Here is an 18830-nt window from a genome sequence, read left to right as displayed (position 1 = left end):
ATCGCCTAAGAATGCATATGGATGTCTGTCGTCTTCGATCACATATGGTCTTATAACATAGCGCAATATACAGTGTTTACAGATTGTATTTTTGCACTTAAAAACTTTTTAATTTCATATGTGTGATTTATTCTTCCGTAATGTTTACATCGAACGTGTTTTAATAATATTTAAATAAAAATTTACTTTCGTGTTGTTTTCCTGATAGTAAAATAAATAAAAAATAACAGTAAAATAAATAAAAGATAAAGAGTTAAAATCGATTTGAAAGATGTAATTAATTCAAAAAGAAGGAAAATAGTAATAATGACTAAAACCAGCTGACTAATAAGTCAGCTGTTCCAATAAATAAGTTCATTAACGAAAATCAGCTGTTTCTTAAGTTTGTGGCCAAATTGTACTATTACACCGTATAAAAATGTGAACAATGAGGTTTTGACAAACAAGTTTCTTCGAAGAGACTTTTTGGTTTAATTCTAGCAAAATAACAAATAAGTCGTTAATTAAGTTGGCCTTTAAAGGTACATTTACATTTGTTTTAAGATAAATCGTTATTTTAATTGTCATTTAAGGTTTGTTGCTAAACAAAAATTTTGCCTTCCAACTACAAAAACTATCTCCCACAAATATCAACGTCATCGGAAATATCATTTTGTTTTCTATAATAAGGTTATGTTTTAATAAATACACGTGCTTTATAAAAAAAGCCCATACTCAAATTAGTTATTTTTGTACAGCAACATTTTTTATTCTCAATTCGTAAGATAAATGTTGGCACGCGATATTAACCGCAAATTAATTATTTGATTTGATAAAGCAAGATTAATTTAAAAAACTGGTTCAATATATTAACTCGACATAAAAGCAACAAATTTTTGAATTTAAAATATGCATTAATAAATACTATTTGATGTTTAAGGGCATAAACAAATCTATTTTTGTGGTGTTGTTGCTACCTTAAAGTTCAAAGTACACCATGAACAAAAATTTCATTTTGGGCAATAAAATTTCACCTAAATGCCGAAAACAATGGCTATTATAATATCCAATTTGATTAACATACATTCAATGCAGATTTAATGTAATTTCGATTGTCAATTGCCTTGAGCCATGACACAATAAATAGATACTCCATTTAGAGCAGCTGACTATTCGATTAACTGTCAAAGTGCATAGTTTATACCATGGCACAATGAATAGGTAGTCCATTTGGCGCAGCTGATATCTTGATTAACTGTCAAAGTGCGTAATTTCTACTAGGGATAAGTAAATCGACTTTCGACTAATCGATTAATAGACTTTTTGTATTGAAAAGTCTTAGAGTCGAAATCGACTTTTGTCCTTTGAGAAAATCGCAAAGTCGACTTTCGATTTTCTTCATAAATTCTTGGTTTATTATCACAAAGCCGAAATTGTCCAAAAATTACACATTCCATAACTTTTTTTTCATCTGTTGACAACAATTCTTATAAATTCTTATAAAATTAAATTTTTAGTTGATTTTTCTTTAGTTGGTAAAAGTCGAAAATCGATTTTGAACAGGTTTGACAAAATCGAAAGATCGAAAAGTCGACTTTTTAGTTAAAGGAAAAAATCGAAAACTCTAAAAATCGACTTTTTGGTCAGAGGCAAAAGTCTAAAAGTCGACTTTTGTGCTCGACTACGTATCCCTAATTTCTACTTGAATTCGTTGTGCAATGTTACCAACCATGTGAAATATTATAAGGAAAAATTTGACAGATGGTCATGATAATCCTACCTTGATTATTTTATCAAGGTATGATTATTGAATCATACCTTGATAAAATACCATTTTGTCTTAAAAGGCTTAGAGTAGTCAAGATGCGTTTAGACTATACCTTACAAAATACCAAACAAAATTCTAGCTGTTTAGAATAGTATTAAAATGATATAACGTCAGTCAGCTGATATTTGTTGACATATATCATCTGACTGATATTTGTCTAGTTATACTTAAAGTACATAAATACAACCTAATTGTTTACATATACCTTTAATCACGATTTAAATGTCGATCAGCTGATGTTTGTTATTATATATACAACATTTTTAATTCGCGCCAAAAGTACGGTTTTTGCAATTTGAAAATGAAAACAAGAATTACACCAATGGACATGTTTTTTACAATCCTGTGATCGTTTGGAAAGTAACAAATTTCCTTTGAATTTTAATTTTTTGCATTTTGGCAACCGGTTAATATAAAAACGATGTTGGTATATTGTGAGAGAGTTGTATTTGTTCGTACAAAAACCGCGTTGCATCTCATTATTATCATGAATTCGTTTATGATTTAAAATGATTTAAATTTGTATGACAAATCATGGTAAATTTAGCCTGATTAAGAAAATAAACTCTGATTCAGCCTTAAATCGTGATTAAATGTTATATGTAAATCCGCTTTTACACATTTCACTAACTGGTTTCATAATTTATTTGGCAATTTTTCAATCAAGTGATGCATTTTTTGATTCAAAAGCAGGGTTGTATTTGAAATTATCTCAAATTAGCATCGGATTTCGAACAAATCGAGATATTGATTGATTTAATTTTGCATATTAAATTGATATAAATAGGTGCTATTAAATATAATGTACTTTGTCACTATAATATCTATAGTGTAAACACATCTAATGTGTTTAGACTTTTATTTAAATCATGATGCAATAACAAGTGGTCTGTTCCCGTACTACAAGAATCTACCACTTCTTTCTACGATAACGAATTTTCCTTTATGATATCGAAAAAAATAGTAAAATCTAGTAGATTCTTGCAGTACAGGAACAGCCCAAAGGTGATGCATCGATACAAAAAAACCGGTTTTTTTCGACCCTGTATCAATTTTTATCTAGTAAATCAAATATAAACTATGCACTTTGACAGTTAATCTGATAGTCAGCTGAACTAAATGGAGTACCTATTTGTTTTTGTTTTTCTTCCTCGCAACCTTTTCGCCTACAAAATTCATATAAATAAAAATTTGCTGAAAGCTGTTTACGTATATATGATATTTGTTTTCATAATCGATTTTATATCCACTCGATTAAAGAAAAGTGAAACCTAAATGTAAAAATCATGATTGGTTTTTGTCTCGACCATCTGTCAAATATTTCCTTATAATATTTCAAATGGTTGGCAACACTGCACATCGAATTCAAGTAGAAATTACCCACTTTGACAGTTAATCGAGACATCAGCTGCGCTAAATGGACTACCTATTCATTGTGCCAAGGTAAAAATTTTATCAATCTTAATAATAATTTTAATAAAATGGTAGTGTAAATGTGCTTCAAGAGCCTGTGATAATATCTCCATTTTCGAACTTTTAGTTTGTCTTTTTCCTCTTACTTATTTCGGTATTTCATACTCCAAATAATACGTTCAATATCCCCTTGGTCTTACTTAATGTAATATATACTTGTTTAAGTTCTTCTTTTAAGAAATAAGCTGTCAAAACCTATCAGCTGTTCACATTTGGCTGCAAACTACTGTAGCTAAAACCAGTACTAATAAAAATATTAGTACGTGTTACCTACATGATTTGATTATTAATTACAATTATGACTATATGAAGTAATACACAATTTACGCTATATCTGAATGATAATATACAATCATACAAACATATAGAAATATGTACGTATATTTTTTTATAAATCATATAAAAATATGAATAACAATTATAATAAAATTGAATCCATTAACCTGGTATGTTAGTTTTTATTATTTTAAATGCCATATAGTAACAAAAAACCATATAATTTGATAATTATATATTTGGTCAAAAAACATTTATTTGAAAATTTTATTATTCCAATTAATAGGGAGTTTTTTGTAAGTATAAATACAAAACTATATTTATAGCACATAACGTGTTCAATTTTTCAATTAGATTTTTAGATGACACATCGATTTTTTGGTTTTTATTCCATTTTCTTCTAAAATATTTCACAATACTATTTTGATAATATTTCGTTGGTATTTTAGTTCCATTCAGGTAGAAGGAACTTTATTGCATTAAGGGCTTCTCCCGCCACCAAAAAGGATAAATAATCCAAATCTGGTAAACACATGATGACATTCCTCTAAATTGTGAAGGTCAACTTGGGTGAGATTTATTTGTTGTAATATTTTCTTTAAATAGAAAACAATTAGACATTCTTACTACCTGACCACTTGAGAATGACATAATAGAAAAAATGTGTTAAATGTCTTGTATTGAAGTAAATAAAACTCATAGGGGACGATGGCGTGAAAATTCACATTAGTGTCCCGCAATTTTTTTTTTAAAGAAATATGGTTTTGTTTTCTATTTCATTTGAAAAACTTCTGCTGAGTCTAAAAAGACAATTATTATTCCTACAAAACCAGTGTTGTATGTTATTAGTACTCTAATTTTTATCATGCTTTAAGTTGCTGTATTTTTTAAAGCAAAAACACAAAAGGGGTTTATATATATATATAGCATTAATTCATGAAAAAAATACCGAATAAGGGTTTAGTCTCTTAATCAGGCTAAATTGGCCATAAATTATCACACAAATTTATATAATCAACAATCGTCAGCTGATTGACATTTAAGTTATGATTAATGCTTTGTGTAAACATTTGGGCGGTATTTTTGTATTTCGTTAATCGAGTTGTTTTAAAATCGTATGTGTAAATATGTTTTAATGCACTTACGAATCATCTGACTGATATTTGTTTAGTTATACTTAGAGTTCATAAATACAACCTACTTGTTTATATATATACCTTTAATAATAATCTAAATGTCGATCAGCTGATGTTTGTTATTATACATATAACATTATTAATTCGCGCAAAAAAAAAACATCAGCTGATTGACATTTAAATCATGATTAAAGCTATGTGTAAACAGTTAGGCGGTATTTTTGTATTTCGTTAATCGAGTTGTTTTAAAAATCGTGTGTAAATATGTTTTTAATGCACTTACCAACCGACCAAAAACATATGTATAAAACTTGAAAAATTGTTAAACTATTGTTACATTTACACAGTGTAAATTACAACTTAAATGACAATTAAATGATGATTTATCATAAAACGCTTTGGGTGGGAAGATATTTCCTATCGCTCTGAGTATTGGATTTGTGGGCATAATTTTAATATTTTGAATTTAGGATATCTCGTCTTTATTTTGATTGACTGCTAATTGAGTATAGCTGATAAAACTTACATTTCGACAATTTTGCATAATGAGAAAAAGGATAAAATACTTATAATCGTAGTATTAAATTGAATAGAGAAAATAGCTAAATCACCAGAAGCTCCTACATGAGCAATAATTGAAGATAAAGATGGGTAAATTGTTCATCCTGTCCCAGCTCACTTTTGTACTATACTTTTGACTAAAAAATGAGCATTATGCAATAATAAGATGATGTACCTTATTATTATTTTTGTCTCGACCACCTGTCAAATTTTTCCTTATATTATTTCACATGGTTGGCAACGTTGCACATCGAATTCAAGTAGAAATTATGCACTTTGACAGTTAATCTAGTCATCAGCTGTGCTAAATGGACTACCTATATATTGTGCCATGCAATAGAGTTAAATCAGAAGGAAAAAGTCAGAAACTTATATTATTTATTCGAGGAAAGGCCATATCAAGAGCTCGTAATACTAAAGGATTATTTCGATTTCCAAATCCTCCAATTATAAAAGTTATAATTATACAATTATATAAAAAAAGGATAAGCAGTTACAATAACATTATAAACTTGATCGTCACCAATTAGAGCACCAGGGTGTCCTAATTCAGTTCGAATTAAAATTCTTAATGAAATTCCTAATATACCAGATCATGCTCCAAATATAAAGTATCAATATCTTTGTGATTAGTAGAAAATAAAGATTGCTGCGATTAAATGGTTGAAGTTCAAGCAATAGATTGTAAATTCAATTATGAGAATTATTGTCTTTAATCAATTAGCTTTATAGTTAAAAATGATATTATAGTACGTTTACAATTCTAAAGGGGTGTCAATTGCCAATTCCTTTGTTTATATGTCAAAAATCTTAAAGTAAGACTTAAAAGACTTTTAAAACCTTAAAAAATAAATATAAGCTATTAGCTTATTTAAATTATAGTGTTATTCAGTTATTTTCATAATATTTTAATATTAAAGCACCATTACATAATCGAATATAAAAATATTAAGTAATTAAATTCATTATTACTTTAAAAAGTCAAAAAAAAAAACAATTCTAAAAAAGGAGAGATATGAAAGAAGATTTTAGTTACAGAAAAATTTAATACTTTTTTCATGGGAAAATAATAATGAAAATAATTGATTAATATAAGAAATCTTAAATATATCAAACCGGAAAACTATAGAAAAAGTAAAAAAAAATTATAAAATAAAGGAATGGAAAGGAGTTAATTAAAAAAAATATGTACATTTCCGTTAAAGGCGTGTATAATTATTTAGATTCAAAAAATTCCAAATGCGTCATATAAAAAATCACAAATTGTCGCTTTTTAATATTTTAAACATTGTCCCATTAAAAAATGTTATTGCCCCAGATTTTGCAGAAAATCATAAAATAATAAATCAGAATCCAACAATTAATACTTAAAACGTGAATGCAGTGATAACAGGTCACTCACTTATTGCTAGATTCCCCTTGTAGAATCATAGACTGTGATTGCAAAATGTTGTCTTCAAAACCAAGCAACAGTTCATTGACACAGTCGTAAAGTACAATTGACAGAAATTACTAAAAAGAAATTTCAAATTTATTATCTCTGGAAGATAATATCATCAATGTCATATTCCGTTTTATTTGATACCAATGTCTTTATGTTATAATCGTTGAATTGCAAAAGAAGTAAAATTGAGTTAAAAAAAAAAACAAGAAAAATGCAACCCAGTAGTGATGTCTTAATAGGTCATATTTACAGTAAGTCCCAATTTAGATTGGGCAAGTTTACCCAGTAGTGATGTCTTAATATGTCATATTTACAGTAAGTCCCAATTTAGATTGGGCAAGTTTACTTGCGGCAAGTCTTTGTTTGCAGGAGAGAGTGGCAAGGGAAATAGAAATGGAAAAAAATTGCTCGTACCGGCAATTTTCTGGCAATTCGTTTTTGTGTATTTTGTGCCAGTAATTTGAAATACCAATCCAGAACTTTTTCGAACATAAAAAACATTTACAAAATGTCAAAAAAAAAAAATAGTTTTGAAACCGAGTTGCCTTGTATAGACGCATGAAGCAAGTTTAAAAGAGAATGATAAAAATTGCCGCAAGTAAACTCGCCTAATCTAAATCAGGACTAGTATAACTGGAAATAACACGAGAATATGCTTTCCAAATTGACTCAATTTTTAAATTGAAATACCAAATCCCAGCTGTTTAGACTGTAGTAATAAAATTATATACCGCTGATCAGCTGAGATTTGTTTACGTTTAATGCATATAAACATGTGTGGTTTTAAAATAGGTTAATAGAACGTTTACATTCTACATGATTTAGTATAATGTTCATGCTGTTTAATATTCATTATAAACTTTTTTTAAAAGTAATAATTGAATTTTAATGTAAACAAATGAAAGCTTTGTCGTTATTTTCGTTCAAAAAAACTGTGTTGTATTTGAAATTATCTCGATTACGCAAATTATTTCGATTAAGTCAAAATCCGTTTTCCCCAAATGCAAATAAACGAATTCCAAAAACAAAAACAGCTGATCTTCGAAATGTCTGTTGCCTATAAAGACTTGTTGAATAACTACAATATACAGTAATTTTATCGATTTTTTAAAAGTTTACATGTGTTAAAGAGCTAAATAAATATCAGCTGATATAACTTAAATTTTCTAACTGGATTTCCAAACCCGCAGTAACACAGCTGTCAAATCTGCTCAATCCATTCTCTTTTATTGGAATGTGGCGTAAAATTACAACATCCAGTAAAATTGTATACAATGTTTATTAACAGAAAATTATGTCGCGTAGCCGGTGTTGCCATCTGTCCATAGGAGAAAGTCTTAAATTCGCGGCCGAAGGCCGGCTACCCACAAAAACTATTCTAATTAAAAGGAGATTCTGTCGCGTAGCCGGTGTTGGCATCTGTCCATAGGAGAAAGTTTTAAATTCCCGGCCGAAGGCCAGCTACCCACTAACACTATTCTAATTAAAAGGAGATTCTGTCGCGTAGCCGGTGTTGGCATCTGTCCATAGGAGAAAGTTTAAATCCCCGGCCGAAGCTTAACAAGTCATAGAATTTTGGACACCCATATCTCGGAGAGTAGGGACATTTCTGATAATAAAGATACATTTTTGCAACTTGTGTTTCAGACGCTTTTAATTGATACCCATATGGTTTTTCAGAAGGATCTCGCGGAATTTTGGAGACCTATATCTCAGGAAGTATGGACTTATTTGATATGATATATTTTGTAATCAGGGCTTCATATGCTTTAAAATGATACACATATTGCCTTAGTGAATTTTAAAAAAATGACGAGAAAATTCAAGGGTCCCATGAAACTTTGGAGGCCTATATCTCCGAAAATACCGATTTCCACAAAAAAAAGTATACTGCTGTAATCAAGGACTACATGTGGGCCCCAAGGACTACATGTGGTAAAAATTTCAAAACGATCCGGGAGGGGCCCCTAAACTAGACTTGTTCCAAATTATTTAACAGATATTCCGATTTTCAAAAAATTTTCATTTTAGCTGTTTCATAGTCAATATATTTATTTTGTTTACTAAAATTTACTTTCTTGCTCACTGAGCAAACACCACAGTTAAATTATTCAGATCAAAAGGAGTCAGCTGATATTTTTTTTATTGAAAACTTAACACGTTCATTCTCTAAAGCTCAAGGACTCCAGTGAATATTAACTCATCCAAAATATAATTGTAATTTTTATTTCCATTTTTGACGCAAATTATTAATTTGGTATGTATATCAACAAATATCAGCTGATCGACATTTAGATCATGATTAAAGGTATGTGTAAACAGTTCAGGGTGTATTTCTGGATTTCGTTAATCAATTCGATTTAAAATCGTATATGTAAATGTACTTTAAGATTAAATGAAGAGCCTTGAAGATTCTATTTCATTATTTCACATTAATTTTCGTATTAAAAAATATTATATACATATATCACTCACTCGTGAAAATATAACATAAATATAGGTATGTGTTATATTTTCAAGAAACTAACCTAATTAATTTGGGATTTGTAAGCAGCTTTTTTAAAAATTTCACCTGTCAATAAAAAATTTGACCAAATGAAGTTAGAAGATATATGAGTTAAATTTAACGGATTTTCTCTCACTTAACGCAGAGCCAATTACAAACTTGTCAAAACAAAAATAACCCAATTCCAAAGAAATCAATAAAAAACAATGTTCAAAAGACACTTAACTATGACTGTGAAAATATTGAAATAAAATAAATAATATCCATGAAAGACGACAGCTAATTGTTAAGCTAACGTAATAATAACACACGCATACGCGGAGGAAGTAACGCGAAAGGTATTTAACCGCATCACAAAATAAAAAATCAAAAACAAAATTACGGCAAAACAGCTCATCGTCCACGAACAAATCGTAACAGCAACGGCTATTACTTTTTGTACACATCATTATTAATTATGGAGGCGAATAAAAAATCACCATCGAACGGTTTAAAAAATGGGTAAATATCATATTGACATAAATAACACTGACAAATGTCTGTAAGCCGAAAGTTGATGAGAAACAGTAAAACATGGTTATGGTGGATGTGTTTTTTTTAATATATACATATTTGTTTTTAATTTTTATTAATATTAAATATATATATATATTAAATATATATATAATTAAAGACGAACGTACATTTGTATGCTAGTTGACTTATGATGTCCATGATGTATCCTGATCTAGTTGACATATTATGGTGTTTTTACACGATATGTATTTTACATATGTGCTGTCACTTTATTTACATATGGAAATCGAACTCGTCATATGAAACATACGGAAATTTCACTGTGTCAAAACAATATGCAATTACATATGTATTTTTTTCCGAATAGGACGCGCTCTATTTTCGTATGTGAAACATAAGGAAATCAGCTGTTTGAATGAAACACATGGTTGAAAGAAAATATTTCAATTGCAAGTCAAAGAAAAGGATGAAGAGGCAATAATTACAAATTATTATTTCATTTGTAGGTGTTTAATAAAAAAATCATATTGATTTAAGAAAAAAATAAAAGTGTTTTTATGTAAAATACATATGCCGATTTGAATACAAAAAATAAATGTTTTGTGTATGCAGCTAATTTTGACACACATAAGGAATTACATATGGATGAAATAAGTGACAACACATATGTAAAACACATATCGTGTAAAAACACCATTAGTAAGTGCATCCAGAGAGATCAGGTGTATGCCAGCTGCTTTAAAATCATGGAAAATAAAGTGTGTTCGTTTATTTTCTCAGTAACATTAACTCAGTAAGAATTTGCAGAGAGTAAAATACGAATTTATCGTTCTCAAGAGAGAAAATGGCAAAAATTAAAAAAAAAAATTGTATTAAATCAACAAACAAATTGGAGCAAACAAAAAAAAACAGCATTTTTATTAGAAAAATGGATAACAAACGGAAAAATGATTTTGTTTATAAATACTTGCTTTTTCTTCATCCATCCAAAATTCACAAAACAATCACAAATCATATCAAAACAGCTGATTACATATCAGCTGATGGTACAAGAAAATACTTACTGATTAAGTTTTTCCTTATAACAATTTGCAAATACTCAGTAACACAACTGTCATTTGACAGTGACCTCAATTTTCTCTATTTTACTGGACTTTTGGGTAAACGAACAATATTTTGTAATAATTTATACAAATTATTCAGTAAACGAACGAACCTATAGTTTCTACCATGGCATGATAGTCCATTTAGCGCAGCTGATGACTTGATTAACTGTCAAAGTTCGTAATTTCTATTTGAATTCGATGTGCAATGTTTCCAACCATGTAAAATATATGGACAAATTTGAGAGATGGTTGAGGCAAAGAGAAATTAAAAAAGAAAAAAAATGTTTTTGTTTTGATACATAACCTTATTATTGCATCATGGTTACGTACTTTAATCGAGACATCAGCTGCTCTAAATGGACTACCTATTTATATAACTATACAAGGTAATCTCATTTGAGAAATTGATAATGGCAACCCTTCTTAATGTGGAATTCAAATATCAATTTCCAATAAAATGAAAAATAAATTTCAAAAAATGTTACGCATGGCGATTGGCAAATTGTCAACAAATTAAAAAATATATATATTTTTTTTTTCTAAAGCTCCAGATTGTTCTTAAGATTTAACTACAATTGTTGCAATTTGTATTTATAGGTTTTATAGGCAGGGAACTTAAAATGTTTGACACTGGACACAAGATTTGCGTACATTTCGAAGGAAGATATTTTCGTTTAAATTTTGAAAGCTGAATGTTGTCAAAGGCAAATTTATGAATAAATTGGAAACATATGACTGCATGAGACTACCTTGTATAGTTATGCCATGGGTTTCTACTTTAATTCTACGTGCAATGTTGCCAACCACGAGAAAAATGTCTAGATAAAATTTGACAAATGTTTTTGTTGCCATACATCACCTTATTAAATTAAATTAAGTTCACCAGTTTCATGCCAAAAATTTCACAATAATGGGTTTGCTGATATACAGATGATCTTTCTGGATGACCTTATTAATAGGCCTTGATTTATGATTATTAATGTGATAATAAAAAGCGCTAATCTACTATTGTACAATGCAAAGAAATAATAGTTGGCAACTCTCTATCCATTATTACCATGTTTAACTGTGTCATTTCGTTTTATTTATTTATTTTTTTATTTTTTTTTTTTTTTGTTACTTTCAAAAATAATGGGTGTGTGATCTCTTCATGTTATGCTGTTTACCCAAAGCCAAACAACAATTAAACAATTAGTTGTGTAAGCCAGCAATTATTATAACAAATTCATCATAATCATTATTATCGCCACAAACATCATTGCCATTGTCAAATACTGTAGGGGGTTTTTTGTTTTGTTTTGGAAAGAAAGTCAATATGCTGTGAAACTATTTTGTAATTTCCCAACCCTCTTCTTCTTCTTCTCTTTATTTTCAGTTCACTTAATGATCGGCCATTGTTTATGCAAAATGGAAATCGTCGCTTTTCAATCAGCGCTGGCGATACACAGGAAATTAGCAATTTTCGTCGAGCATTGCCACAATTTTTAGCCGTTAGTGTTAAAAATATTTTACTTTTTGGTAAATAACTAATTAACATTACTGTTTTTGTTTTTCTTCTTCTTTAAACACTTAATTCATTTGTGTAAAAACATTAGTATTACAACATGTTTCTTAATTGTTTTTTTTTTGTGGTTTAACGTTATTTTTTATTTCATTGTTGTTGTTTTTTTTTGCAGTGTATGGAATGACCTTGGGTTTCCCAACAATTGTTATACCTGCCATACAAGGTGGCGATGGCCGAGAACCCAGCGATATTGTTTTAAATAAGGAACAAATATCATGGTTTAGTAAGTATGACTATAAATAACAACAGAAAAACTATTATTAGTACAGTTAGGTACAAAAGTGTGTGTTGATTTTTTGGGTCAAACCTACTACATAGATGAAGTAATAATTAGATAATATATTGCTAAAAGTCTATCAATAAAACCCAGCAATGAAAACGTATAGCGGCATTTTAACCTACTTTATTAGAATTTATTTAACATATATACAATGAAATTGGCAATTTAAACCCACTGGGTTAACGAAATACGATTTAATGTAAACGTACTACATGTCAAACAAAATATTTAAAATTTCTTGAACAATTCAAAGCCAAATTGAAATTTAAATAAATGTTGTTATTTAATTGAATTTGCAGTGTGATGTGTTCTTATTGAAAATCTCAAAAAACGTATAATAACCAAATTAATGCATCTTGTCATAAAACAGCTGATTTAATATCAGCTGATGTTACTAAATAATCCATACAAATACTCAGTTACACAACTGTCAAATCTGCCTCTCACTCACTCATTCTCTTGTAATGGTATTTTGCATAAACGAACCATAAACATCCACAAACCTTCCAGGTAGATCAGCTACTTCTTGAGTTTGCTGTCAAAATCCATTATTGCAAATTAACTTCATTTTGGGAAAACGTAAAAATAAAGTCTAAATTTGTAACATTAAACTTAAGAACAAAACAGTTCGCATCCTGGGTGACCTTATTAATATGCCTTGACATCTACGTAAACAAACAACAGCTGATAAAGATTTACAAATATCCACCCAAAATAAATGTTTGGTACCGTCAAAATTAAATGTCTTTCCTGATTACGTAAAAGTGCATATAGACTTACGAAATCCACTCGATCTTAAATGTCAATTCCATAGCGTAAACGTCAAATATAATCCACTGGATTTGTGAACTGGATTTACGTGACGTATACGCTATGGAAATGACATTAGAAATCGAGTAGATTTAGAGTCTAAACGCGCTCTAAAACCTTTCCAAATCCAAACGACCACAGCATAGGAAACATATCTCCATTGTTGTAATTTTTCTTGTCATTTTCAATTTGCAACTAAATATTTTTTGGCGCAAATTAATAATTTTGTATGTATACTAACATACATCAGCTGATTGGCATTTAGGTCATGATTAAAAGCATGTGTAAACAGTTCAGAGTGTATTTCTGGACTTCGTTAATCGAGTCGATTTAAAATCGTATATGCAAATGTAATTTGAGACACGTTTACTACATGCCTTCTAAATCGACTCCATTTCTAAATCGTTGTACAAAATCCTAGATGTTTAGACTAGTATTAACCTTATATGAAGTCAGTCAGCTGATATTTGTTTACGTATACATACACATTTCTTATGCCTCATTGCTAGCCAAAATTCTAACAGGTATTGCTCTTCAATAGTTTTAAAAATATGTGCTATTTTAAATTAAAATTTTTTTCTACTTTACTCGCCTAAATTAGGCTGATAGAAAATTTTATAAGATTAAAACGTTTTTTATTTTACTCTCTTAAGTTTGGGTAAACCCTTTGCTAGTTTTTGGCATAAGACAAAGCTTTTATTATGAAACTTTGCACAATTATTACAAAAACATTATAAATTGTAGATTCTAAAATGAGTATGGGGTTCCCCGATTTATTAAAACTCAAATATTAGGTATGTTACTTAATAATTTGTACAAAATTTTACTGTACAATTTTTTTTTTTATACAAAAGTCCAATGGAAGAATGAATTGAGATGGTCCCTTTGACAGCTGAGGATTTAGATTTACAGAAAATCAGTAAATTTTGAGATAGAACACTTGCAAAAAATTTTCATTTTCCTTTCAAAAATTTTAATAGCACATATGTAAAAATTTTTTTATTGAACGCTGTTTGCATTTAGAGGATTAAATAGATTTTACTTTTTTTAGAAAAGTCAGCTGTTATTTTTTTTATTTTTATGTAATGTTCAATTCAGTTCACTGTTTGCATTTTTCTTTCTTATTTTCTTCAGGATTATATTTTAATAAACAGACTCATATATAATATTATTTATTTTCAATTTATATCATTTTAGGTTCCATTAATTTAATATGTGTCCCTTTGGGTTGTTTATTTTCGGGAATGTTAACCCAGCCGATTGGCAAAAGAAGAGCTATGCAGGTGAGACCATATTTTCACAAATAAAATTTTTAAACAATCATGTAATATTTTCTATTTTACAGTTTGTCAATTTACCCATCCTGGCATCTTGGCTTCTTTTTCATTTCTCCACAAGAACAGAGCATCTTTATGCAGCACTGTGTTTAAGCGGTCTGGGCGGTGGTCTAATGGAAGCTCCAGTATGTACAATAAATTTCATTTGTTTTCCTTTCAAAATTACCAATTTAAATTCCACTTTTCTTTAATAGGTCCTAACCTATGTGGCAGAAATTACAGAACCAAAATACCGCGGCATTCTCTCAGCATTGGGTTCAACATGTGTTATAACCGGTGTCTTTATACAATTCATTATGGGCTCCCTGATGGATTGGCGTACCATAGCAGCTGTGAGTTCAGCTTTTCCAGTGATATCGATTATCGCGCTATGTTTTATACCAGAATCTCCAACATGGTTAATACGTGAAGAACGTTTCCGTGAGGCCATTAAATCTTTACAATGGTTAAGAGGTTGGGTACCTGAACATAAAATCGAAGAAGAATTTAATCGTTTATACAATGAGTTGATAACTCAGCCTGCTATGGAAAATCAAGCTGAGCTTGAACAAATGCAGGGCAAAAAGCCAGGATTTTTCCATCGCCTTTTGGTCTTCCGTAAACGGTCATTTTTGGCACCCTTTCTTTTGGTGGCATTTACATTTTTTGTTGGCCATTTCTCGGGTAAAACATCGCTACAAACCTACGCTGTTCAGATATTCCACACTCTGAAGGCTCCCATTAATAAATATCATGCTACCATATTGCTGGGAATGGCTGAAATGGTGGCGACGGTATTGTGTGTCTTTCTCATCCATTTCACCGGTAAAAGGCCTTTGGTTTTGGTATCCACAATTGGTGTGGGTATTTGTTTCTTTGGCACTGCAACCTATGCCCATTATCTTAAGGTGGTGCCGGGCTTTGCTGTTAACAATGTGGTGGTGAATGCCTCTTCAATTGTCCCCAAGGACAGTATTATAACACGGGAGAATATAACACAGCTATACGAGACCGAAGAAAAGGCATTATTGCTAAAGGCTCCCCAACTGCAACAGCTGGAAGAACTGACCACAATGATACCAGATCTCGGGGAGGATATGATGGCACACAAAAGAACGGTCCGAGATTTGCCTACCACCACAACCATGGAACCTTATAATGTAACATTTACAGATGAAAATGATTTAGATTTGAACGACTTGGGAAAATCTAATTTCACCGAATCGACAACAGAGTACAGTTTTGATTTGGAAGATTCTCAAGAGGTCACAACGGAAACCACCACTCTGGTGGAAGAACCAACTACCATTTTAACACCAACAACATCTAGCACTACAACGACAACAACAAATCCACCGCCCACTATTACACACACTGATGAATCGCGGAAAAGTCTTCCGGAAAAAGTCAAGGAAGATATCCTGCTGACAGTGCCCAAACAAGAAATGAATAATCTGGTGTGGATACCTTTGATTTTATTATTGGGTGCCGCCTTTTTTGCCCATTTAGGTATTCGTATGATTCCATGGATATTAATTGGTGAAGTCTTTCCAGCCACAGTGCGTAGCACAGCCTCAGGTTTGGTTAGTGGTTTGGGTTATATTTTCGGTTTCTTGGCAAATAAATTATTTTTGCAAATGTTATCGCTGCTTACAATGCCTGGAACATTTTGGTTCTATTCGGCAGTGGCATTAGTTGGATGTGCAACATTGTATTTTACACTACCCGAAACGGAGGGAAGGACATTGGGAGTAAGCACAAAAAAAGAGTTTTTAATAAAATTTTATTCTCATCTAACCTTTTACTATTTTCTCAGGAAATTGAGGCCCACTTCTCCAAAAAGTCACCCACAAATCTGCTGTGTAAAAAACAACAAAAATTGGAAAAACAACAGAAAAAACAAATGACCCAAAATAATGATACCCGCTATCCATGCCCCTTGCATGTTGAACATTTGGAAAATCTTCAAATACCCATTGGACCCTATACAGAGGCGAAAATAATACAGCTACAACAAAGTGATTTCCTACCCAATCGTCGTACGAATGGCACTAATGGTGATGGTGTAACCAATATGGCCTATGAAGAAGAAAGTAATACCACACATTTGTAGCGGTAAATTTCGTCAGAGTTATTTTTGTTTCACCCGCCTCTAAGAGTGTATTTAAGTATTATTATTTAAAATTTAGTAAATGAACAAATTTATATAGGCAGTCATTTTTTAATTACATAGAAAAAAGCAAAAAAAACCCTAGTGCCACAAATGGTTGAATTTTTGTTTTCCATATCCATGTTTCTTGGTCCACACAACAGATTTATATTATTCCCTAAGAACCACCAAAAAATACACACACACACAATAAAAATCAAGATGGAAACATGTTATGCTATAAGCTGTTGTCATTAAGATGTGATTTGATAAAATAAATATAAACGATAATAATAAAATTATTATTTTTTTTTAAATAAATATTGAGGTTATGATTTTATTTTATTTATAAATAAAGTGCGACGTCTACAAATATAATATATTATATGAATAAAATGGAATTAAAGTGTAAGTCTGTATGATAAATATTAATAATTAAATTAATAAAAAAAAACTGTGTTATATTTTTGAAATAACATTAAAAATTCGAAAATATTAAATTAAATTGTAAGTGTATGATAAATATTTATATTAAAATAAATTGCAAACATATAAGTTGCTTTCCAGTACCTGAAAAAATTAACTATCAACTACTATAAATTCACATGTGAGTGTAAAACGCCATTTACATTAGAACTTTCTACCAGATTAAACTGCTTTATGAGAATTTATTTGACATATGTTGAAAGGAATTGACAATTTAAACCCACTGAGCTAACGAAATTCAGTACAATATAGGGCACATTTAGACCGAACATGTTTTACTATAAATCCTGATTTAATCGTCGTTAAAGTTGATTTGATATATATATATATATGTGGGATTTATAGGGTTTTTATTATAAGTTTTTATATTTGATTTACCGAACATGTTTTACTACAAATCCTGATTTAATCGTCGTTAAAGTTGATTTGATATATATATATATATGAGGGATTTATGAAAGTACGTTTATTATTTTGATTTAATTAACTTATAAAAAATGATATAATATTATAAATTTAACTTAAAACATTTTTTGTAAAATAAAATTGCCAATTGGTCTGTTCTCGTACTGCAAGAATCTACTACTTTTTACTACGATAACAAATTTTCCCTTATGATAACGAAGAAAATAGTAAAATTTAGTAGATTCTTGCAGAACGGGAACAGACCAAATATAAACCACCTGTCTGACACACTGCCACTCTGCACACGTATTCATTAAAGGAGCCACTCGAACAAACGGCATTTCACAACACACTGTCACCAAACAACCGTCCAACGTCGTCAGTTTGACAAGTAGTAACGCGCCAAAACCAACTTTTGCCACTGCGGACTTACATTATGAAAACGTAAACAAAGTCGAAATTTTTGACATTAGACTTGAGAAAAAACAGCTGTTTTCCGATTTCGATTGCTATCTTGGTGACCTTATTAATAGATCTTGCTACTACACACACACAAATAACCAAACAACCAAATTTATTTGTCCACTCGATTTCACTCTTAGAGTGAACTCATACTCTATTTCGAACATTTTGACTCTCACTCTTTTTCTTCATCAAGGAGTACTCGCGAGCACTCCCAAACAAAATAAAAGAGTGGAGAGTATACTCCCTAAAAAACTCGTACTCTTTACTTACTCCCACTCGGGAGTATTTTTCACTCGCGAGTAAAATCGAGCAAATCGGAGCTCTGGTCAGAAGTAATCATTATCAACAATTTTGGATTAAAATTCCCCATACTGTCAAATATTTTGTTTACGTTTTCACACAATTTAGAAAGCATTTTGACAGCTGGGGTGAAAGCCTTATCGGACGACCTTATTATTGGATCATAGACTTTGACTTTTCAATACAAAAATTCGATTAATCGATTAGTCGAAAGTCGATTTACTTATCGC

The 18830-nt window shown here is 30.2% G+C and overlaps 1 protein-coding gene across 1 annotated transcript in view; it reads left to right on the top strand.

The window, feature by feature from the left end:
• LOC133329505 (facilitated trehalose transporter Tret1) overlaps positions 1 to 16908 on the top strand; it is a 46523-nt gene extending 29615 nt beyond the window's left edge. Inside the window, exons 2-8 of the mRNA XM_061537978.1 lie at positions 12201 to 12343; positions 12502 to 12612; positions 14677 to 14762; positions 14825 to 14941; positions 15011 to 15913; positions 16031 to 16546; positions 16612 to 16908. Of these exons, the coding sequence (XP_061393962.1) occupies positions 12226 to 12343; positions 12502 to 12612; positions 14677 to 14762; positions 14825 to 14941; positions 15011 to 15913; positions 16031 to 16546; positions 16612 to 16908 (2148 nt within the window). The 5' untranslated portion in view covers positions 12201 to 12225. The remainder of the gene's footprint in view (positions 1 to 12200; positions 12344 to 12501; positions 12613 to 14676; positions 14763 to 14824; positions 14942 to 15010; positions 15914 to 16030; positions 16547 to 16611) is intronic.
• The last annotated feature ends 1922 nt before the right edge of the window (positions 16909 to 18830 follow it).

This window comes from Musca vetustissima, unplaced genomic scaffold (genome assembly GCF_032173495.1).
Source record: "Musca vetustissima isolate MV318-11 ecotype Yass unplaced genomic scaffold, APGP_CSIRO_Mvet_v1 utg31086, whole genome shotgun sequence".
In the NCBI taxonomy this organism is placed as follows: Eukaryota; Metazoa; Arthropoda; class Insecta; order Diptera; family Muscidae; genus Musca; species Musca vetustissima.
Note: the sequence above shows the minus strand (reverse complement) of the source record. Positions and strands in the feature narration are given on the sequence as shown.